Below are 26,003 nucleotides of genomic sequence, written 5' to 3'. Positions count from 1 at the left end.
TTTGGCTTTCCCTCTGGTCACTGGGGTTTTGGCAGGTTAGGGGCAGAAATGGGCAGTAGGAGCAACTGCGCATTCTCCTTTTGGGCATTTTTTCAAAGATGATGGGCCGCCTCTCCCCAGGAACTATCGGTTTGTGCAACCTCGGGGATTGGAGGGGGGATGCCCATGGGACTCACCTAATTCAATTTCCCGAAGTGGATTGGAGGGTGAGCTCCTCCAAGATGCTTTAAGGGCATGGCTCGGATCCAGGTGAAGGTGGCCATAGTTGCCAAGGAATGTTTGATATGTAATTTCCGCCCCATTAGTTTGTTTGGCCTCTGCAGGTCCTTTGGTTGCACTTGTTTATAATGTTTACATTTACATTATTTAAAGTTATGTTAATTTAAATAGTGACCCAATTTAAATTCCAGCTCTTGTCTCCGTGTCATTATTCCACTTTCAGCGCAATGGGGTACTCCAAGGCCAAATACTCTTAAAATCGTCATCAATGATTTGGACAAGGGGATAGATGGGGACTTCATCAAATTTGCAGATGACACCAAACTGGCAGGAATAGCTATCGCTCCACAAGATAGGCTCAAGATACAGAAGGATCTTGACAGACTTGAACATTGAGCTCTATTTAACAAAATGAAGTTTTGCTGAAATTTCAATGGTGAAAAAAGTAAAGTTCTACATTTAGGCAAGAAAAACAAAATGCACAGGTACAGTATATGTTGCATCCCGGTGTCCTTGACAACAGCTGGAATCACTATGATTGGCTGATACACTAGAGCAGAGCTCTAGCATCTGCTATTGGTTGCCATGCCTGACAGCTCAATATAAAAGAGCTGTCAGAGCGCAGCTGAGGCAATCTTTTTTCTGACTCTTCTACTGGTTACTTGTTGTTGCTTGCTTAATAAATGGTTAAATCCGCAATGGCTTGCTGATTCCTGTGGGGATTTAACACTATATGTGGTACCTTGCTCAATAGTAGTAACTGTGAGAGGGATCTTGGAGTCCCAGTGGACAACCATTTAAATATGAGTCAGCAGTTTGCAGCAGCTGCCAAAAAGCCAACACAGTTCTAGGTTGCATAAACAGAGGGATAACATCAAGATTACATGAAATGTTAATACCACTTTATAATGCCTTGGTAAAGCCACACTTTGAATATTGCATCCAGTTTTGGTCACCATAAGCTGACCTGAGTCCGCTAGGAGAAAGACAGCCTATAAATTTGAAAATTATTATTATTATTATTATTAATAATAATAATAATAATAATAATAATAATAATAATGATATAAAAAAGATGTGGAGACTCTAGAAAGAGTGCAGAGAAAAGCAACAAATATGATAAGGGAACTGGAGGCTAAAACATATGAAGAACATATAAAGTCTTCTATGAACAATTGCAGGAACTGGGTATTTCTATGGACTAGGGAAGACATGATAGCAGTGTTCCAATTTCTCAGGGGCTGCCACAAAGAAAAGGGAGCCAAGCTATTCTCCAAAGCACCCGAGGGTAGAACAAGAAGCAATGGGTGGAAACTAATGAAAGAGAAAGCAACCTAGAACTAGGGAAAATTTCCTGACTGTTAGAATAATTAATCAGTGGAACAACTTGTCCCCAGAGGTTGTGAATGCTCCAATAATGGAAGTTTTAAAGAAGATATTGCATAACCATTTGTCTGAAAGGATGTAGAGTTTCCTGTCTAATCAAGGGATTGGACTAGAAGACTTCAAAGGTCCATTTCAACTCTGTTATTCTGTTCTGTCATCTTAGGTCACCTTTCAGCATCATCTAATTCATAATATCCCTCTAAGAACAAAATGGGACAGACCTTCTATGTTCATCACAGACATCTTTGATGGAAGGAAGATAGGATTTGATATTACTTTAATTTAAAGTGGGGTGATGAAACATTATCTGCAGATTTTTCTTAGTCCCAGTGACATCCTGCTAACTTCCTGGGCATTATCAAGTCATTACTGGTTTTAGTCCTCAGGTCTATAGAAAAACATAGAAGCTGAAACACATTTGTCTTTAAGCAGCCAACCTGTAGCAATAAGAAACGTACAATATTCCCTCCAACTGACTTGTTATTCATTTAAACCCTTAAATGAATCAGTCCCCCATCTGTATAAATGTTGTTGCCATACATTTGTAGGTACCAGAACTGTTGAAACCAAGACAATTTCCCCAGATAAAGATTCTGATTTCAGAAAATAAAATAGTATTAAAGGCTGGTGGCAGGGGAGAGCAAGGAATGTCTAGCAATTGAAAAACTGCCAGCCTTCAGCCAGAGATTATTCAGTGAAAACTACAATATAGCAAAAGACTTATATACCATCTTACAGTGCTTTACAGCCCTCTCTAAGTGGTTTACAGAGGCAGCATATTGCCCCCAACCATCTGGCTCCTTATTTTACCAACCTTGGGAGGTTGGAAGGCTGAGTCAACCTTGAGCCTGGTGAGATTTGAACTGTCAAAATTGCAGGCAGCAGGCAATCAGCAGAAGTAGCCTGCAGTACTGCATTCTAACCACTGCACAACCATGCAAAAAGAATGCGATAAAACCCAGAAAAAGAATTGGGGGGGTGTTTATTGTTTCTTGCTTCAATATTATGTATTTATTTTTGTGAAAAATATATTTTAATGAAAAAATGAACATGGAAGAGATAATAACCTGTGTGGGCTGAAAAACTAATTTTTTAATGAAACAAAGATGAAAAATGCCAAAATTATTTCTTTGGAATGGTTAAACCCACCTCATTGTTTCCAATGTCTTGAAATAAGTAGCACCAGTATGAATTACAAGAACAATAACAAGGACTACTTAGAGATTTGACTGAAGTGAAAAACTAATAAGGCAAAACTCAGAACATCTTTTGGGATTTGTTTACAAGAAGGTATTGAAATACAAATCAGAAACCGAGCAAGTGTGCATGATTAAATGTATACAGAATCAGGAGAGCACAACTGATATGCGACAATGGGAATATCGATAGAACACAAATATTAAATTTACTATCAATATAATACTTAAAGAAAATTGGTATAAATGTTTCATTGTTGGTATATTACTCTAGTGCCAATTACCAAAATAGATTTCTAAAAACAGTTGGAAGTACATCCCAACCAGATCTTTCTTGCATAATTGGTGGCAATGTTATACAGTTCAACAGTTTTAAAAGATGATTTTTGTAGAATATTAATCTTAAAGAAGGATTCTTTTGCTGACAGCTATTTTTCTTTTAAATATCAATAAGTTTCACTTTCCTGCGAAGTATACTTTCTACGCAATAAATGCAAGGATAGTTTATGCTTCTTGATAGCAATGTACCTAATTTTCTCTTTGAAGAAGGGCAAGCTAGACTATGGGAACATGCATCAATGTAAAAAATATTTTCTCATCTAAAAATACAGAATTCAACTTGCATTCATGGATTATTAATCTGCATGTGGACTCATACTAAATCATTTGTATTTCTCTTAACATAATGCTTTTACTATATTAGGCTGATATAGCCAAATCTTGGCTGATTTGTTAACTATGGATAGAACTTTTTCTATAAGATAGAAAGTCTTATAATTGTTTATGGTGACTTACGATTCTTGTTATTTTGACTATCTTTATTAATGACATAATAATGATTTGATTTTAATAATGGTTTAGATCAGTACAATGTTTGAAATTATAGATTGTTAATATTTATTTATTTATTTGTTTGTTTTTTTATTTATTATATTTGTCAAACACGTATAGAGTTATAGTTTGCATTAACATAACAGAGTATAAGGAAGTGATAAAAAGGATAATAGGACAGAAGACAGGGGTGGTAGGCACAATAGTGCGCTTATGCATGCACCTTACAGACCTCTTTATTTTCTGTTTGCTTTTGCTATTTCTTTTTTGTTTTTTAAAAGATCAGTTTTTGCTTTTAAATATTGAATCATCATCATCATCATCTTCTAGATTCTAGACATTTTTGGTTTGTACTATGCTGCATATGAACCAGAATTTAATTGACTTGACTGTCTAAGGACAAGCATGATATGGTATGACATAAATATGATATTGTCTTAGTAGTAGTTTCAAATATTATGTGGGAATGATCCCAACCAAACTCCCTTCTCTTGCCATTCCCTTCCTTCCTGCCTTCCTCACTGAAAGACCAAGGGTTCCTTATTTGACTATCTATCCCAAGCCTATGTTATTAAATCCAACAGGAAATGTGTGCTTTGAGTCCCAACCCTAAGATAATAGGTCCGTGAGACCTAAGAATAGGGCCTTTTCAGTCAATACTTGTTCTTTGGGATATGAATCCCTGAAGATCAGACTTTTCCCAGCTTTTCGCAAGGCATTAAAAAGCTGGTTTTGCCATCAAGATTGGGGTCCTGATAGTATCTAGAAAAGAGACCTGGAGAGATATAAGAAGGTCCTGAACTGGGAGGCTCTTTCAACAGTTATTATTATTATTATTATTATTATTGTTGTTATTATTATTATTATTATTATTATTATTATTATTATTAATAATAATTAGATTTCTATGCCACCCCTCTCCGAAGACTCAGGGCGGCTCACAACAGTAATAAAAACAATATAGTAGTGGAACAAATCTAATATTAAAAAACATATAAAACCCTATCATTATTTAAAAAAACCCAAACAGCACATTCATACCAAACATAAAACAAAGTATAAAAAAGCCTGGGGGAAAGGTGTCTCAACTCCCCCATGCCTGGCGGTATTAGTGAGTCTTGAGTAGTTTACGAAAGACAGGGAGGGTGGGGGCAGTTCTAATCTCCGGGGGGAGTTAGTTCCAGAGGGCTGGGGCCGCCACAGAGAAGGCTCTTCCCCATGGGGCCCACCAAACGACATTGTTTAGTCGACGGAACCCGGAGAAGGCCAACTCTGTGGGACCTTATCGGTCACTGGGATTCGTGCGGTAGCAGGTGGTTCCGGAGGTACTCTGGTCCAATGCCATGTAGGGCTTTAAAGGTCATGACCAACACTTTGAATTGTGACCAGAAACTCATCGGCAGCCAATGCAAGCCACAGAGTGTTGAAGAAACGTGGGCAAATCTTGGAAGCCCCACGATGGCTTTTGCGGCTGCGTTCTGCACGATCTGAAGTTTCCGAACACTTTTCAAAGGTAGCCCCATGTAGAGAGCATTGCAGTAATCGAACCTCGAGGTGATGAGGGCATGAGCGACTGTGAGCAATGACTCCCTGTCCAAATAGGGCCGCAACTGGTGCATCAGGCGAACCTGGGCAATGCCCTCCTCGCCACAGCTGAAAGATGTTAAAATGTCAGCTGTGGATCGAGGAGGATGCCCAAGTTGCGAACCCTTTCTGAGGGGGTCAGTAGTTCCCCCCCAGGGTAATAGACGGACAGATGGAATTGTCCTTGGGAGGCAAGACCCGCAGCCACTCCGTCTTGTCTGGTTTGAGTTTGAGTTTGTTGACACCCATCCAGGCCCCAACAGCCTCCAGTTACTCATGATTAGATTTCAGTAGTGTAATTATCTATATTAGTACTGTAACTATCTATGAGGCTGCTTTTACAGGTCATCTAGAAACTATAACTGGCCCAATTGCACTGGCACAGACAGTGATGGAGGCACCACATTATGTGCTTGTGATCCTACTGATCCACAAGGATATTGTTTAGCATCAGACTTCCAGGTGCAATTTAAGATGCTGGGTATCATTTTTAAAACTGACTACCAGGGTACTAAATGTATATATGCCCAATCATCTTGGCTCATTCAGATTGGCCCAGGCTGTATACTAGGCCCTGTCAATTCAAGAATGTCATCTTGTGGGACCAGGAAGTATGCCTATTCTTTTGCAATTCCTGCCCTCTGGAATGATTTCCTTCCAGAGATTCTTATAGCTCAATTTATTTTTAAGTGTTATTGAAAATACAAACGCTGGTTTGAATCTTTCAGAATATACATACTCTGAAACCGGCTGTAATTTCTTGGCTGAAGGTACAAGACACTGATTTTGCTTATGGTAAGAAAACCAGACCTTCAATTCATGTTGGAACTTCAGTAGCATGCTAGCATTTAACTTTGGTTTTAGTGTGTGAGGAAAAGTCTGTTTTTAATGCTGGCACTTTCTTTAATTTTGTGTTATATAATATCCCATAGAAATTTGGCAGAGAGACTAAGAAATTTAATTCTTTACTCTAACCTTCATAACATAGAGAAGAAGCCCAAAACAGAACAAGTGATCTCTTTGGGAAAAAGCTGACCTAGCAAAAAATGTTCAAAAAAAAAAAAAGGAAAAAAAATCAGATAAAAAGTTGTCAGTTAAGTAACTTGCTTGTGTACACTGGTTGATTGCAAACACTGACAGCAAAAAGGTTAACATCAGCAAACCATTAAGGGCAATGAAGAATGCTGTTTTATGTGACAGACCTGGGTAGCCAGTATATTGAGGCGAAGAAATCACCTGCTGTGTTCCAGATCCATCAATCTTGGATTGTCACTTCAGTGCATAAAATAAATGCATGACTCTGGACCAGTTTGGCCATAGGATTCTTTTGCAGTAGCAGTTGTGATGCTACTTGTCAGCTAGCTTCTTGTAAGTATCATTCTGATGAGTGTTAAGAAAGATGCTTCATGAAGTGGTTGAAGTACCCATCTACATAGGCAGCTGCCACTGAGGACCTCTTCATAATAATGCATTCAGGGAATCTGTCTGGGTGGACAGCTGACAGACGAGAAAGAAGTATGTTGCCAATGAAAGAGGCCTCAGAGATCCTCCCATTCCAGACAATGCATCCTTGTCAAGATCCAGTATACGCAAAATAGGATTTGCTTATTTAGAAACAGGAATTAAAATATACATTCATTAAGCTTTTGCTGATACTGATGGTAAAAAAAATATGGCTTAAGAGCTATGGCCTTATATTTCTTTTATTCCCTAGGAAATATATACCCCATTACATTGCAGAAAACATACTGTTTTTGACATCAATGGCTTTCACTTCAGTTTCAACATTTGCACCTCTATTAACTATTGAACGGATAAGAGAGCCTTTGTGTTCTCAAAGGCCATTTTCAGAACTAGCAAAATAGGAGTGCATCAAATGTGAAATTATTTTGGTCTTGTCTGAAAGCCACACAAAGCCAATGGGAAGCTACTTGGTTTGTGTTAAACCAAGCTACTTGGTTGTGTTTGTGCTTGAGGTTTTTCTGGAGTTTAGCTAAATAATTGATTTTTTTTTTAATTGAGGAGAAGGACTTTCAAAAGGCAGGATGAAGTTGGCACCAGTGACAGATTTCATGTAAGGTAATGAAACAGGACGATCATATTACGACGTAAACAAAAATGTATTTATTTTTAACCTTGTTCTTTTCCTGAAGCAGATGAAGAACCTCCCTTTTACTGCAAACTACTCTATGTTTCAATTTGCATCAGAGTCTGAAAGAAGGTCATTGTGCATAACTTTCAGAGTTAAAGTTCATGGTTAGAGTTAAAGCCTTATGCAGAGAAGTGTTTTATAATTAGCCAAGAAACAAGGCTTTAAATTCTAAGAGTGTATTCTAAACAGACATCTTCTCAACTATGGCTATTTTCCAGGCAATTCATTTAAAGTGATTTTTAAATATATATATATAAAGCATACAAGTATATTTTGGGTGACATAAAGAGAAGAATTCTGCTTTTGCGCCATGTTTAAAGAAAGACCAATGATGGAGAGCTATAGAGTTGTTGCTGCTAGAACAAAGTCCTCATCCTTTACCTCAGAGGTCTCCAACCTTGGGAACTTCAACTCCCAGAATTCTCCAGAAGTCTCCCAGGCTTAAGGTTCCCAAGGTTGGAGACCCCTGCTTTACCTCACAAAATCAAGCGGACCAGTTAAATTCTTTTGACAAACATACGCATCTGTCTCACAAGTAGCTTTCATTATCTATGCTAGTAAAAGAAGCTAATAACATAGTTAATATAGTTTCTTTCGGCTAATTTAGAAAAGGCCTGTCTCAGAAACATTCAAGGAAGAGTACATTAGGGTTGCATGTTATAGGGTGGGAAAGGGGTGATGAGATTTTAGCAATGGTAGTATTGCCTATCCCAAAACAATCCATTTATTGTACATTTTGATATATGAGGGCATTGTTGGGAACAAGTTTGGCTTAATGGTTAAGGCATCAAGCTAAAAACCAGGAGACAATGAATTCTAGTTCTGCCCTTAGGCACAAAGCCAGCTGGATGACCATATTTATTTATAAAATTTATTTATCTATAAAATGTATACAATTTATAGGCTGTCCATCTTATCTCAAGGTAATCGTAGGAATTCCCTCAGCCCAGAAAAGGAGGCAAATGCAAACCACCTTCAAAAAACATTGCTCAAAAGTTTAAAATTGACTTGAAGGCATACATAAAGAGAAACCAACAACCTAAAATGCAGGGCAACTTTGACAAATGTTCAAGCTAAGGAACACAGACTCAGCCAATTTCAACAATACTACAGAAATTATAGCAAAAAGTCCAGTCATCTCACTTCTGTTTATTTTACATCATAAATAATATTCTACATTTTCAATTAAACTAAGGATATGTCTCTTATTTTTGTTAAGCCTATTCACTCTTTTGGTGTGTTTATATGGATTATTAATTTAAATGCAAATCTTTAAGAGGCAATGGTGCACATTGGTCATTGTTTGAAGAATATGGGAAAGCTTACAGTTCTTAAAGAGAAAAGAATTGGAAAGCACAAGTTAAAAATGAATGGCTTCTCATACAATTCCTAGTCAGAATATAGAAAGACTGAGAGAAAGGAATTATTTCCAAATAGATAGGGTATGCTTGATAGGGAGAGGTGACATATTTGCTTTATTAGATTGGAAGATTTTTTTAGTATAGGACTTACTTGCCTCTAATTGAATAAAAATATGTGATTCATATTTATTTATTAAATTTATGTACACTCCATCTCATTGTTTATATTAAAAAGCAAAGACATCTGGTCTACAATCTTACATATATATTGACTTCTGTGAAGTCAATATATATGGATCATGCCAACCTAGAACACTTTGTTGTTTAACTGAGAGTGTAAATTGATGCAATACCACTAAAAGTACTCAAGCTAAATGGCACAGACACTGTAAAAGCAACTATCCTCTTCCCTGTCAATTACAATAACTAAACTAATAATTTATTGCTTTGAACTTTTTCATAATATCCAAAATTTGCTGAGGCGGCTACCTCATTTTCTTAATGGGAAAATCAACTTTGTGCTTAAGAAAATAAAATTAAACAGAATCTATAGAGGAAAATCACAAAATGCTAGATGTTTATTTATTATTCAAATTTATATAATCCTTTATGCATGATTTTGGGCAGCTTACAAACAAAACAAAACAAGTCTTCGGAGAGGGGCGGCATACAAATCTAATAAATAAATAAACAAAAATAGGGAAACTGAATACAAGAATAAAGTAATATAAAAGAATTAAATTCTAATATACAATGTGTGCAGCTATTAAATTATAATATACAATGTGTGCAGCTATTTTTTATTTTTTTTGCAAATCAGGATACATGGATCCCAAAACCTATAGTCTTTGAATCTGCTTGCAGAAATGCACATTCCAATAATCAAACCAAGAATATTTATTACTTGGATTTGTATGCCGCCCCTCTCCGAAGACTCAGTCTAATATACAGTCTAAAAACACAGTGGAAATGGCAAAGGAATCTAAAATGAGTCAACCATACAACAAAAGTAACATCCATCAGTGCCAATAAATATATTTTTAAAAACATGTATTTATAAAATTCTAACATACTTTAGAAGTCTCTTGTTTCAAAGTATATTGATATTGTTTCAAAAACAGCAATCTGAATGCGACACACTCCTTTTAATATTCAGCTAATGAAACCTCCCTCCTAGGTTTCAAGGACAGTAGGATAGGTCTCATGGAAAAAAAATTGTACAAAATTATACCACACACAAAATGGCTTGAATGAATTGTTTACTTTTGGAGACACACTTCCTCCTCTTTCTGATTATGTTATTGCTGCTAAATAATGAACAATTCATAAAAAATATACAATATTCAATGAGAATAGAACATAAGAAAGTTGTTCCTATGGCTATTCATTGATCTTTTGAGGTTTTGTAAAAGGTGTAAAAGTTTTTTTTTTAAATCAGCAAAGGAGGTGTATATTAAATGAAAAAAAATACTGCATTTCAATCTATGTATCTCTCTCTCTGGAATCCAGGAGACTGAATTTTATTTCCACTTTAGGCATGAAAGTGCCAACCCAACAACCCACCTCAGAGGATCTTCTTGTGCAGAAACGAGGAAGGAGTGGTATGCTGGCCACCTTGAGTTACTTATAAAAACAATAAAGGAGGGATATAAATAGCTATCTTCCATTTTGTAACTTTTGTGGCATTGCAGCGATGGATTAGTTTTAGGTGATAGTTAAAGAGGGAATTTCCTGATATAAGCAATTTCTAGCTAGCACCCGTGTAACACAAATGCGCACCGATTGTGCAATCCGATTTGGACTCCCCTTAGAAATCACACCTAACTGATCCACGTAATTAGAACCGTGCTCGGTTGTGACAGCGGGAGCGCACTGGATTTGTTTTTGCAGAGACGCAGAGGGATTTTTAACCTAGAGACGAGGCCCTAAACTTCTGCAGCGAGATCTGAATGAAAGGGGGCAAAGATCAGCCGACAGCAGGATCAACAAAAGCCGTTTGCATTTATTTATATACAGTATATTTTACCCTTTGAGTAAGATAAACGCGATCCTCCCGTCTTTCCCAACCTTGTTATGCGTCGCATTAAACAAGACATAAATCACTTGGACGCGCGCGAGCGCCGGCCAGCAAGCGCGAGCTGCTACTGCAGCCCTGAACGTCTTTATACAGTACGAGACGTTCCATTCTCAAGCGATCCGCCGCTGCTATTTTCCAGCCCCGCTCAATGCGCGAACCCAGGCCCGCTCCCTCGCTTCCTCTCCCTCTTCTCGGTTCTATTTGTTTACAATCGGATGACATCACTTCTCCCCGTGCCCCTCCGTTCTAAAACAAGACGTCACAATGGTGCGATCGCCCGATTGGTCAGGACGGGATCTCGGCCCCTTTTCAAGGGCCAATTGCCAGCCCGGCCGCGGTTATAAAAGGCGCTGCACGGAGCAGCCTTCCCTTCGTGTCTGGGTAGGAGATGATCGAAGGTTGGATCTGGTAGTTCCCGGCACTGCCGCCTGCCTACGTCAGAGGGTGGCGGCTCAACAGTAGGAGCTCGCCTTCTTCTCCCACTCGCCCCCGACTTGTTTTCCTCTCTCTGTCTCTCGCCCCCGCCGCTCGCTCGATTCCTCTTCGGCGGCCCTGAGCGCCCCCCCCGAATACTCTTGGTCAAACCCCCGGAGCTGGCTGCCTTCTCGCCCCTTCCGCCTCCATGCATCCCGCCCTTTATACCCGGGCCAACATGATACGTGAGATCGCCGCGGCCGTGAACTTCATCTCCAAGTTCCTGCGCACCAACGGGCTGATGAACGAGCGGCAGCTTCAAACGTTCAGTCAGAACCTGCAGGAGCTGCTGGCAGGTGAGGGGGGGGGGAGCAGCCGGGGAGGGGGGGAGGGAGGGGGGTCTTCAGATTTTCCATCTCCTTCCGGCTAGTATTGGGGGTGGGGGTGGAAAGCAACAACCGCATAGCTGCTGCTGTTGTAGAGTGCCCCCCCTCCGCGCGATCCCTCCGATCTTGTTTGTCAAGGTAATCTTTCAGCCTTCCCCCGACCTCATAGCTGTTGGAACTAAAGGTCCCATGGTAGCCAAGCATCGGCACTGGGCAATTGGTGGAGAAGGGCTGCAGTGTTGGGAGGGGGTGGTGGAAGGGAAGGTAATGGTGTGTTAAGCTGGTTGCATGGTTGGACGGTTCGTGGGTACAACAGCCTTACAAAAAACAGCTTCAGGAAACGAACGAGAGAGCTTTGTGTTTGGTTACACAAGCCCAGGAAGCGGCTGTTTTACCACTTTGTCCCACTGTGATCTAAAGATATTGCTGTGGGTGACTGCCGTACTTCCCTTCGGTTTTGATTTTGATCAGTGCTTCGGGTAGCCAACGGGGGACTTTTTCACTCTGTATATACCCCTGCGTGTCTGGAAAGCCCCTTTAGTCGCCTTCAGTTCCTCTTTTCCTTTCGTGGTGGTTGTACACAAAGATCACATTGCCTAGGGCTAGTATACAGATCGACAAGTCAAATAATAGTTTTTAAAGTTCTGAATATAAAGTCCGAGAGCTCTCCCAATGTTTGAATTGGGTTTTGTAGGGAGCGAAGTAAATTTGGGGGGCATTTTAAACTCATTTTAAGATACGTGGCCTTTTCTCATTCTGCTCAGATACAAGTAACTGTTAAGCCGTATATCTCTGGTGCATTCTCTGCAAGAGCTCTGTTTACCATTTTCAACTGCTTGAGAGTAGAAGAGTGCAGATGTTCTTGAGATTCTATCCTAAAGACTGGGGGTGGGGAAGGATGCATGTCTTTCCACATCTGTTTTCCTTTTCTCTTCCTCCATTAGCTTAGAGAAGAATATATTGCTCCAAGTCTCCGGAGACGGGGTGGCATACAAATCTAAATAACAACAACAACAACAACAACAATAATATTCATAATAATAAAAAACAACGCACCTATCTGTGTGGCACAGTAGCAAATATTTTTCCATACCTTGTGGGTAGGCAGAGGGAATTATTTAATACGCATGGAATCAGTTAATTGAAAATAAAGATTACATTAGTTTCTTGTTTGAGTTACAGCAGTATCTGAATCTCCCCTGTTCCTTGTGGGGGCTAGATTAGTACAATACTCCCTTCCTCAGGAAGCTTTATCACAAGCCAGGCAACTTGTTTTCTTTCTAACATGACTTAAGAACTTGTAGTAATTCAGTATGTGTGGAATGCCTTTCTGTAATCTAATAATATTACTAATATAATTTAAGTACTATTGAAATACTGTATTATTGATTTTTTTTTGTTCTGAATTTTAAAAGGTTTTTGTCACCTGTAAAGAGTCTGGTAAATAAAGTATTAAGCAAAAACATTAAGATTTTAAATGTTAGCAACAGATAAAAGGCATATCAAAACGTGTTCTTTATGTTCTGAAAATATTACTGAGTGTAATTATTTCAAAGATTGGTTTGGAAATACTAATTTGGGAATGTTTTTTGTTAGCACTGGAAGATTTAAGTTACATTTTAGACTACTACATGAATAGTCCTCTATAAATGGTCTACAGTAGGAGACTAGGGTTTGCCAATCCACGTACAAGTAAACGCATGGGAATCGTGTGTACGTGCAGTCTGAACAAAGCATGAACACCATGAAGTTTGTTTTTAATATCTTAACCCACCTGATCCCAGGTGCCCCCCCCAAAAAAAGTAAACCACTTCTAAAGCTATTCAAAACTATCTTGCAAGGGGAAAAACATGTAAATTGTTTTACATAGTATATCATTCATATGCTATTTTAAATAGCACTTTATTTAGCACTTCAAGTTGATTGGTGCTGATCATAAAATTTCGTACATGCACTTTCGTAATAGTTTGTGTATATTGTAATGTGAGACGGTGCCATTAAGATCAGCGGTCCTAAACACATGTGGAAATAGATGTCGGATTTTGATAAGAAGCTCTTAAAGAGATTTTGGAGCATAAGACTGATAGGCCTTTGTATATGCAAACATGAATTTATTCTTGAAATTAATTGACAGAAGCTTTATATAGAAAAATGATTCAATAACTCACAGTATATTTTTGCTAATGTTGGCATTATTTTTCTGGCTATCAGCTAATAAGATAATATACCCCCCCCACCCCTACACACACACACTCAGTTCTATTGTCTTATGCACTGGATAACAATTCTTATAAACCTAGGCAGCTGCAAGGGTTATAAGAGCAGTGGTCAGATAAATTACTGCTAAGAAAAGTTGTCAACCCTAAACCTAAACACACCTCATCTATTATTGAAGCACCAGAAAAGAATGATTCCTGTTTCTGAACTTGTATGAAGAGCCAAGTGTGATGTTTATTACTCTTTTCTATTCTGTAGAACATTATAAACACCACTGGTTCCCTGAAAAGCCATGCAAAGGATCAGGCTATCGCTGCATCCGCATCAACCATAAGATGGATCCCCTGATTGGGAAAGCAGCACAGCGGATTGGACTTAGCAGCCAGGAACTGTTCCGGCTTCTGCCAAGTGAACTTACTCTCTGGGTTGACCCGTATGAAGTATCCTATCGTATCGGAGAAGATGGCTCGATCTGTGTGCTGTATGAAATCACACCAGCAGGAGCAAGCCAAAGTAGCACCAGCATGCAAATGGTAGACAGTCGAATAAGCTGTAAGGAAGAACTCCTCTTGGGCAGAACCAGCCCCTCAAAGACCTACAATATGATGACTGTATCAGGTTAAGATTATAGCCTGTGGATGGATCATCATAGAATGGATGGATAAATTTGGTTTTTACTTTGGGTGGGCTCCTCTGGGGATGGATTATGGAATTTAAACCATGTCACAGCTGTGAAGACCTGGCACAACATAGAATGGTAAACTTGATTTGATAATGGCAGTGCCATAGTTTCGACAGTACCTTTCAGTGATTTAATAGCCTGTGAGTATAGATGATTGCTTTATTTCCTAATGCCTGAAGTTGTCCCAGATAGGCTGCAGTTTTCTCCCAGACATTTTCCTTAATTTTTCTTCTTTTTTAAAAAAAAATTGCACACACACATTTTCAATCTAAGTCTATAGCTATAAAATTGTTCTCTGCATTACATGTTGCAGAAAGAATTTGCACTATACATTTTTTAAAGTTTCCATTTTTGGCAGCTCAGTAATAAGACTTGTTATAAACATGGTAATACTGGAAATTTTATTCAACCAGACTTTTACCTAGCACTTAACAATATGTATAAGCTGTACATAAGTCACACTTAGTGGCCATGAACTGGGGAAAATGGTTCGGTTGCTGTTTCATATTGGCCTTCAAGGTAGTAAGTGAGTAGGCTGTGCTATGCCAACAGGCTAAAGAGAGACCATTTAAAGACACTGTCTGAACTGTGGTGTATTTTACCAGCCAACTATCTGTACATTTGCTAGCTTGTAGTTTTCTAAGACTGAGTAAACCTCTTATTTTTAGAAAGTGGAGGTCTGGTTTGTAATTTCCTTGTACTTAATTGGTAAAAGTCTTTTCCACAAACCACCATCTATTTTGTGAACTTTGTTAGTCATCTTTTTTTGGGTAAATTATGAACTGGTGTAAATTTGTACAGTTCATGTATATTGATTGTGGCAAAGTTGTACAGATTTCTATATTTTGGATGAGAAACTTTTCTTCTCTCTATAATAAATCATTTCCTATCTTGGCATTTTAATTTAATCTCTTGTCGTGCTTGCATAGGATTAGTTGAAACTATTTTTAATCCCAGCTAATGTATTATAAAAGATAACCATTAAGTGCAGACGCAGGGAAAACATGATCATTACAGATGGATGAAAGAGTCTGTTGGAGTGTGAATGTTTGAGAACACACACTGAATGTCTCACTTTCATTTTTAATACTATTCAAAATTATTCAATGTGGAGATAATACACAAGTCTATTAATTCCTGAATACGTGGAAATCGTGCTGAAGTGACTTCCAACAAACAAGAATTACGACTAAATCAAGAGGATTGATTTATATGGTTGCCTGATGAACAGGGATAGCAAGTCAAAGTGGTTTGCCTAATCTACCATTTAAAAACACAAGAAAAGTAATAAAAAACAAAAAAACCCTATTTCTGACTTGACGGATACCTTGCTCAGTTGGTATTTACTAAAAACCAATATTGCACAGTCCTTAGGAGCAAGTTAGCCGCTCAACAGAAAAGTTTGATTTCTTTCCATTCTTCAAACACAAGATTCCCTTAGAGCCCATAAGATGACTTTCAGCAAAAGGTATGTATGCTTTTCCTTCCTGATCTAAAGAGTTGAATTTAGGCCCATGGAAGTTAATTGAACTTCTGTTCAATAAAACTGGATAGGAATGGCTGGAAAGCTTGAATTTATAACTGCAGCTTGTCAATAGGTTCCCTTCTTCACTGCTGCCTTCAATCAAAGTTTTCCCAATTTAAGAAATTCCCACTAACACAATTGTGATCTGACTACTGAAATGCAAGAGGGTATGGGGGAGATTGACATTGCATGCCTTTCCCATTGCTGGACAACCTCTTGATGAAATTATAGCTTTATAACTTGCAAAATACCTAAAGTTAACATTCCTATTAATGTTTAAGGAAGGCCTACCTATTAAAATGCATCTTAGGTTCTGTAAGCCAATCTTCTTAGCCTGCTAACTTCCAGCTATGCTATAATCTAGAACACCCACTCTGCATGGCCTTTATAATTATAGTAAACTCATTCCTAGCACACCATATTTGGAAAGTACAAGCTTAAGGAAGACTGCAGTATGTAGTCAGATAAATTGACTTGCTGGCGGTTTCCACTTCCTTCATCATCAGGTTTATGGAAATGTATGAAGGGGCACCAACTTGCATAACCTATTTCCAGTGAACAATATATTTGGGGGGAAGGGCTTACGTTTGTGAAACGAATTTCAACTGTATTCTATAGGTTAGAAGTCTAGGAATTAATCTTGCTTGCATGAGTCAAAGGACAGCAAATTCCAATTTTGGAAAAGAACATATAATTTCAACTTCCCCAACATCTGTGGTTTAAACTTCAGTGTAGCAGTGTTACACAAGCTAGGCCAAGGAGAATTGTTCATCTAAGCACTGCATAAGTAGATTCAAAATATCCAAAATACACCAGAAACACAGTGCAAAAGTACTTTCTGAAATACATTCAGATTTATGGCACTTTACGTTCAAGAGCTTTTGTATCCACAATCTCACATAAAGCTATAATTGAATTGTGCTAAATACTTACACAATTTAGTGCTTAGGGGTAGCACAATGTTATATAGCAAAAAACTGATTTTAAAAGCAAGCAAAACTGCTTGCAATCCTTATTCTTATAAAGATATTTTCTTGAGGTGTCATTACATTAGTATAGACCACTCTTAGGATGAACTGGTTTATTTTAAATATGAAATGTATTATATCCCAAATGCAGGAGTTATATATTGATCACTTCCTTCTTGGTGAATGCATACTTAAATTATCCAAACAATAACAACAACTCCACCCTCGTTTGTCTAACATCCTACCCCACCCTAATTCAAAAATAGTCCCTCCCCCATCTATTGACTTTAGTTGCTAAGCAGGTTTTTTAAAAACCCCTATATTTTTGCTTTGGAACAAGCCAGTGCTAGTTCTAACCTTAAGGCTTGTTTTCAAAGTGATTGTACTGTTGCGGTCATATATCAGCAGAACACACAGTGTCTTTAGAGAAAAAAGCAATACTCGAGGGTGTTTTCAAAGTGGTTTCCTGTGACTCTAAAATGTAGCCATTATTTTTCATACTTGAAAGATCTGTAGATGTAGCTTGGTCAATCAAGTAGTCCCCTATGTGTTTTCTTTCTATACAAGTTATGGAACCTATAACTCTGCCCTTCATGATGTCACTTCAAGACATTTGTAAACAAAATATAATAATGTGTTGTTAGGTTGTCCGTTTCTGCCAAGTAGCTTTGACATTTGCTGCAGGAGGCTGATAAGAGAGACTGAATTTGAGTAAACTTCCCTTTTGTTAGAAACTAAGCCTTAGACATCTTACAACAAGAAGCATTGAGGCATTTTTTAAAACCCTGCTGTTCTGTTCGAAAAAAGTTACAAATCTTCTGTTCGGGTCACATACGACCTGGACCAAAAACTCTTCATTTGAAGTGCTTATGTTTGGTCAATTTGAAAACTTTTTTCACTTGGAAAGTAGTCTGAACATTTCTGCACACAATGATATGAAAATTGAACTGAGAAAATTAATCCTTATTGGTTTATTTTGCACATAAATGTGCCCCCCCCTCGGGTCTATTTGACCCGAACTGCAAATTGATCATTTTAGGTACTTATATTTGGTCTTTTTGAAAGCTGTTCACCTGGAAACAAGTTTGAACATTTCTGCACACAATGATATGAAAATTGAACTGAGAAAAGTAATCCTTATTGGTTTATTTTGCACATAAATGTGCCTCCCCCCCGTTTCTGTGAAATAGTCTTCACTTTATGGATAGTTTTGCTAGCAGAATACATTCAATTTTGCTAAAGTTGGTGTGGGATTTGTAGCTTGAATATTTCTGAACATAATGATATGAAAATTGAACTGGAAAAATTGATGCATATTGGTTTATTTTGCACATAAAGTTATTTCAATTTATATAAAAATTATGCTGTTAATTTCAAACTTACATACTTTTTTTTAGTAAAATGGATTTCTTTCATAAAATTAGTTATCTGGCTACAATGTGGTTGATTTTCAAAAGGATATTCCAAATATTTCTAGACAAATATGTATAAACAGTGACAATAATGGCACATAGCAAGGCCGGGGGGGGTGGCCCTTTTGTGGCAAAAATAAACCAATAAGAACCATTTTTTTCAGTTCATTTATATTTTTCTTATATTCAGAAATTTTCAATTTAGTATATCAAACCTTTTGGGGGAAAATTCCTTAGGGATTTGTAGCCTTAAAAAATAGAAATTGACACGAAATTCAAAAAGGATGGGGGGAGTGGATTTATGATCAAAATAAAAATATAAGTCTCAATTTTTCCAGTTCAATTTTCATATCATTATGTTCATAAATGTTCAAACTAGTTTTCCAGTTGAAAAAGTTTTCAAAAAGATCAAATTCAAGTACCTAAAAAAATTATTTTTGGTCCGGTCATATACGAACAGAAACAGACTCGAAGTTATGATTTTTTTTTGCCCAGAAAACAATTAGCCACCACCCCAAAAATATTTTTTGATGATCAGCATTGTTAAATTGAGTAAATGAATGCCTAAGATTTTAAAGAATATTTCGGATTTGGAGCATAAAAAAATAAAAAGTGAAAATGGTTGCAAGCAGCCAAGGGGGGGGGAGGCCTTATTTCTGATGTTAAAAAACCAATAAGAATCATTTTTTTCAGTTCCTTTATATTTTTCTTATATTCAGAAATGTTCAAGCTACCAATCTCACACCAACTTTAGTAAAATAGAATGCATTTTGCAAGCAAAACTATCCATAAATTGAAAAAAATTTCACAAAAACGGGGGGGGCGTGCATTATATCCGCAAAATAAACCAATAAGATTTACTTTTTTCATTTCAATTTTCATATCATTGTGTGCAGAAATGTTCAGACTACTTTCCAAGTGAAAAAAGCTTTCAAAAAGACCAAACATAAGCACTGCAAATGAAGAGTTTTCGGTCCGGGTCGTATGTGACCCGAACAGAAGATTTGTAACTTTTTTTGCCCAGCAAAAACTAAGCCCCCCACCCCCCAAAAAAAATTCTCATAGAGAGAACCCCTGAAATGATAAATAGTCATGAAATTTCAAGTTTCAGATATGCAGGGAAAATTTTTTACAGGGACTTAAACTTGGCTTCGGGTCACATACGACCCGAACAGAACAGCAGGGTAAAGCACTTGATCACTTTGGGAGTTAAACAGTGAAGGACTATTTAGCACCAGATTGTTAATATCCAGAAGATGGGAGCTAGGGTAAGAAATGTCACTATTGTTAAGTTATCTTTGGACCGAACATTGGCAGAGTGTGAATTCAAGTGTTACAAGTTGCAAAATTGCCATCTTACATTGACAGCAAAAGGCTTGAGAGAATTTTTTTTTAAAGTTGCCAAAGGGCATCCTTACAAATTCACAACTAAGGCAGACTAAAATGAAATCCGTTCCACCCAACTTCACCCACTGTCTTCTTACCATAGCCCCAAGTTGCAACTAGGCTAACACCTATAATATGGATGATGGCTATTCAGTGAAAGAAATCTTAATATGTTTTAAACAGCTAAGAGACTGGATTTTCTTATGAACACTTCTACAGTGTTCAAAGATTTTTTTATTGAAATTAAGTACCTATGTAACATATCAGGCATTGTCTAATAAAAATAGTAGCAGGCTTTGTGTCTTCCAGATGCTTTCGATTTCACTGACATCAGACCCAAACAATTTGCAGCAAGGGTTTATAAGAGTTGTAATTCAGAAAACAAATGTATTTTTAACAGTGCTTCTATTAAAAAATGTTAGTATTTTCAATGTGACACTTATTTTTTTCCAGTAAGTAATTAGAAGAAAAAATACATGGAAACGTTTGCCTTCTCAAACAGCCTACGGTGGCTTAAAAATATGGAAGTACTGTACCAAAATAATAAAACATGCTCATTGTTGAATGTCTGTGTCATTTTACTAATCAGATAGCAGAGGCCTATTTTATTAAGAAAAACAAAAAAACAAAAAGTGTTTTGACTTTTAGAATCAATACATTGCTCTGGCAGAACACAGAAAATAAATGTCAATATTACTTTGTCTACCAGAATTGAGGCTAGTCTTTATTTTTTATTTTTTGGAACGCTACTGCCTAAACAATCTAGGGTTAAAATGGTGGAATTTTTTAATCTCACAGTTAAGTGGAGGGTCGTTCTTACTATGTCTTAAAGTATCACCCTCCCGATATATTAAGTTATAGCTTCCTAGTCATAACCAGGGTGAGCTTGCTTCCTCAAGAAGATAGGTGTTGTAGTCCAGTCTACTGTAAAGCTACAGATTGGGAAGGAAACCTTAAAGCATGCATTGCCTGGCCTTCTGTTTGGAAATTAGACCAGCATCTTGAAAACATTAAAGACTTGCAGTAAATAATTCTATTGCAGCTTCTTATTTCATGTTTACTGGTGGCATGTGTTTCCACATTGGTCCATACCATGCCATGCTTCTTTGTTTTGGGATTAATGTAATGTGAACCAAGCCAATATGGCTTGCTCAACAAATGTTTAAGAAACCTGGCCTAATCTCAGATGCGAAAGCAACCTTTATCTGCAAACAAACTCTGACACTGTTAAAAGCAACTTTCAGTTACATTGCAGTGGCCTTGATTTTCACTGCTAACATTCCAGTGGTGATTTGCTTCTGTTTATACCAGAATGAGATAGTTTCAAGTAAATTTATGTATGTTTGTATTTATATAAATATATGATGAGAACTGAAGTATCTCAAGGGCTTAATATTATTTACACCATTATGGGTCATCTTTTCCACAAGTTTATTTTCAACACCATTGTTTCAAAACAAAATATACTGGCTTTCTTTTACCTACATAAAACATTTATTTTAATTTGTCTAGTTTTGAAATAAACTGCCTATATACATCCCCTTTTTAAAAGAAAGATCCTATTTTAGAATTCTAGTAAATCCCTTTATATTTCTATAATATATTGTCTAGAAATTTTTTTTTAATGGCCAATCTTTCCCTAAGAAACATTTCAAATAGCCAATCTCTTCTTATTATAAGAGCCTTGGGTGGTGTTGGGGGGTTGGGGATGGCATAATACGTTAAAAACATTTACAGTTTGCTGTAAATAATTGACTAACCTGAATGTGCAGATTAGTTATCTCAATCTGTATTTGTGATATATTTTGTAGTGCAAATATTAATTCTAAGACAAAGCATAGCTCAATTTTTATAAAAAAAACCCTTTCAAATGGATTTGAAATATTATTTTGCATATATTTTAATAATACTTACAGTTATCTATCTTTATGGATGATTATGTGCCACAGGGTTGGTACTGACTTTAACTACAGCAGAGATAAATGTTCTCCATTCATTTTAAAAATAGTTTATATGGTATCTCTATATAGCAGTGGTCCCCAATCTTTCTGGATCCACGGACTGACAGAAGTGTGGGATGGTTTCATGTGCCCAACCTAGCTTTTGCACATGTGCAAATGAAGGTTCATGCACTCCCTATCACTTGTGTGGCCTGGTTCCCAACAAACTGGCCCAGAATTAGGGCCCCGTTATAAAGAACACTTCACTGGGACTATGCCCATGTTACACCAACACTCCGCAGTCTGCATTGGTTGCCGATCAGTTTCCGGTCACAATTCAAAGTGTTGGTTATGACCTATAAAGCCCTTCATGGCACCAGACCAGATTACCTCAGGGACTGCCTTCTGCTGCATGAATCCCAGCGACCAGTTAGGTCCCACAGAGTGGATCTTCTCCGGGTCCCGTCAACTAAGCAATGTCGCCTGGCGGGACCCAGGGGAAGAGCCTTCTCTGTGGCGGCCCCAGCCCTCTGGAACCAACTCCCCCCAGAGATTAGAACTGCCCCCACCCTCCTTGCCTTTCGTAAACAACTTAAAACCCACCTCTGCCGCCAGGCATGGGGGAATTGAGATCCTCTTTCCCCCTAGGCCTTTACAATTCTATGCATGGTATGTATGTATGTATGCTTGGTTTTTATATTAATTTATTTTTAATCATCAATACCAAATTACTACTGTACACTGTTTTATTGTCGCTGTTAGCCGCCCCGAGTCTCTGGAGAGGGGCGGCATACAAATCCAATAAATAAATAAATAAAATAAATAAATTCATACCTGCCTGTTCTATAAAGTCTCTTATTAGTTAATTACTGTAAATTGCATTTCATAGAGACTTTTATGTACATAATGTAGCCCTTTAAAGAATAGGTGAGGTTATTAAAATAGCATTCAATCTTTAGGCATGAAGGATCTTAAATTAATACAAGAGTTTATAATTTTAAAAATGCATGTAAATGTTATAAAGACTTTCCTTCAACCTGGAGAATTACCAGTGTGTTGAAGTATAATTCACTTCAAGTTACATGTTTCTACGTTACAAGTCCCATGCTGTCTGAGAAATGGGTAAGAGTAAACATCACTATGCTTCTATTCAGGTGAAAATAATATTAAAAGCAAACATTGAGACAATGGCTTAAAGTTCCAAAATTGCTGCCAACAGTTTTGGCAGTTTAGGTGTCGCCAGACTCAAGGTTGACTCAGCCTTCCATCCTTCCGAGGTGGGTAAAATGAAGCGGTATATAAGTCTAACTACTATTGCTATTTAGGGGAATTGATAATTAAGCAGCTGGAGTCTAACTTCCCCTTTTGAAACTATTACCAAAAATTCACTTTTATTTTTTTTAACCGTAGAATGTGATAGAAACTAAAAGCAGCTGAATACCAAGTTCAGAATACTTTTTTTCCAGCTTGCAGCAAAAGATTACAAAGATAAATGGCTAGAAGAAAAATATATATTTCCAGTTTTAGAGATTTTGGCAGAAGCTTGTCACATAGTACATCAGATATCTGAATGGTATAAGGAGTAACTGAATAATTATATTAATCAACAATTTCTTAAATAACATCAAACTGAATTTACCTTTCTCTTTATAAGTTGAATGTTTATAGGGAAAGTAGGTAGTCAAGCTTTGCATACAAGGAACTATGCAGTTTACCTGCTTTGTCTTATGGGCATAGACTGGAATTTGATAGTCAAATTACCATGTGATATTGATATGCATTATTGCTGTGTTTAAAATCCATGTTTGTTTTAGTCATTTGGTTTATATCTTGGCTTATTCCCAGGAGTACATCTCTTCCAACTCTCTTTTCCTCAGAACATTTCAGTGCAATAAATAGCCTGGGAATATAATGGCTGAGCCCAAGTCATCCATTGACCTTCTACAGTTGAAAGTAGATTTGAATCTGGTTCTTTTTAATTCTAGGTCAACAATTACGATAGGCCAATTCCAAAGTAACTATATCAATCCCCAGTAGAGCTTAAATCATTATATTATCTATGAGATAGATCTTAATTTGAATATTTTTAGTCTCTTTCCTCTTTTAGTCTATTGAATAAGCATATTCCATGCCAGCTGGAACTATGTGAGTTTGTACATTTTTTTTGAGGACCCTTGAAAGCTGATCTGAGGTAAAAATATATATATCTGTAATAAAATTCTTCAAATTTTTCTTAATCAAATCATACAGAACTGGGATGGTGCAGCACTGCAGACTACTTCAACTAACTGCTAGCTGTAATTCAGCAGTTCAAATCTCACCACCAGTTCAAGGTTGACTCAATCTTCCATTCTTCTGAGGTGGTAAAATGTGGACGCAGTTTGTTGGGAGCAATATGCTGATTCTGTAAACCATTTAGAGAGGAATATAAAAGCACTATTAAGCAGTATATAAATCTAAAATGGTTTTAAAACTTTAAACTAATTTTTTAATTTCAATGTGGTGTCTTTAGTGCTTTCTGAATTCAATTTTTCCCAGACATTTTATTAACCAACTAGGTGACATCACCAGTGCTAAAAGGGAGTGGAACTTGCCTTGCATTTTCTACAAGAAAACAACAAAGCTCAGAATTTCCAATAGATAAAGTTCTTTTTCTTACTGAGGAGATTTTTTAAAAAATATACCTATGATATTATATCAGGGGTGTCAAAATGGCAACCTGTGGGCTGAATGTGTCACGTGTAGGCAATGCCCATCCCATCTCCACAAATGGGGAAAACATTGTGAAATGTCACGTGATGGCAAGCGAGTTTGATACCTGTGTATTGCATCAAGTCTTTACATTTTAAAAATGTTTCAGTGTAGAAGTACAGCAAGCTTGCATTTCTCATGCATCAAGGATTCCTTTAGGTTTCAAACACCTTTGCCCACTGTAAGTTAATAGCAGTGAATATTCCAAAAGGTGTGATTTAGCAGTAATCTAAATTTAAAATATTTTGTATATGTCTGCCCAATGAAAGGGAGTCTGTCTTAGAATAATTATCTGCTTGCTCACTAATCTCTTGATTTATTTTGGTTTTCTTTTACAGGTATTTGATTTGGTTTTGGGAATTCTTCAGTTTGATTCTACTCTTAGTTTGGTTTGAAAGTCTTTTGAGACATGTTAATATTGAGATTGCTTTATTTTTGAGCTTTTATTTTATGTAATGAATCATAGTTTCTGTAGACTAATCATATTGCATAATACTTCATGTTCCTTTAATTCAAGAGAAATCATTCCTGTCTGCAAAATGGTGACAAAACAAAATATATTTTAATACACATTTCTAGCTGACTTACAGTTTGAATTCTCACTTAATCATCTGTCATAATCCTTGCCTGGTTTTATTACCTGCAAAATGATTCATATTGTAGTATTTTTAAAATTACAGTTATAGCCTTATGAGTAGCATCCTAAGAATAAAGTTGTAAATATTGTACACTGTCTTGACTTTTGCATGAATAAGTAAATTAAGTTTGCATAAATAAATAAAGTGATCAACTAATCCAATGTTTTTCAAACTTAGCAACTATTTGATGATAAAATAATCATCAAATCAGTCAGAAATCAAATCAGAATTGTCTAGTCAACATGTTGGCTGGAAAATGCTGGAAGCTGAAGTCCATACATTGAAAAGCCACATTTGTCAGGACAATGCCACAAACTAGGATTGGTTGACTCGGGGACATAGTATAGAGCCAGGATTGTCTCATTTTCTTTGGAGGTTTTGCATGGATGAAGTATTATTTGTTTATTTGTTTATTAAAGTTATATTATTGCCTATTCACACATGGCGATTCAAGGTAGCTTACATGAATATGAAAACATCATATAAAAATAACAATAATAAAAGAAAATAATAAAACATTAAATTAACAACACCCCCACCCCCAGATCCCAGCGACAACACATATTCATACAAGCCATTTAATGGGCTCTATCCTGCTCTGGATTCCACAGCCTCACTGGCAGAACCAGGTCTTCATCATCTTCTGAAAGAATTTTAGAGTGGGGCCAATCTAATCTCTGGAGAAATGATGTTCCAGAAAGAAGGAGCCACCATGGAGAAGGCCCTTTTTTTGAGTCCCCCCATATGTATCTACCTAGGGCAGGGGTAGGCAAAGTTGGCTCTTCTATGACTTGTGGACTACAACTCCCAGAATTCCTGAGCCAATCATGCTAGCTCAGGAAATCTGGGAGTTGAAGTCCAGATGGCATAGAAGAGCC

The 26,003-nt window shown here is 37.1% G+C and overlaps 1 protein-coding gene across 1 annotated transcript; it reads left to right on the top strand.

Moving 5' to 3' along the window:
• The first annotated feature begins 11,147 nt into the window (after window positions 1-11,147).
• On the top strand, window positions 11,148-15,408 carry BTG1 (BTG anti-proliferation factor 1). Its single transcript, XM_070755818.1, has 2 exons — window positions 11,148-11,576; window positions 14,082-15,408. The coding sequence occupies exons 1-2, from the start codon at window positions 11,429-11,431 to the stop codon at window positions 14,444-14,446; spliced, it is 513 nt and encodes a 170-aa protein (XP_070611919.1). The 5' UTR covers window positions 11,148-11,428; the 3' UTR covers window positions 14,447-15,408.
• The last annotated feature ends 10,595 nt before the right edge of the window (window positions 15,409-26,003 follow it).

This window comes from Erythrolamprus reginae, chromosome 6 (genome assembly GCF_031021105.1).
Source record: "Erythrolamprus reginae isolate rEryReg1 chromosome 6, rEryReg1.hap1, whole genome shotgun sequence".
In the NCBI taxonomy this organism is placed as follows: Eukaryota; Metazoa; Chordata; class Lepidosauria; order Squamata; family Dipsadidae; genus Erythrolamprus; species Erythrolamprus reginae.
This window is presented reverse-complemented; position numbering and strand designations above follow the sequence as displayed.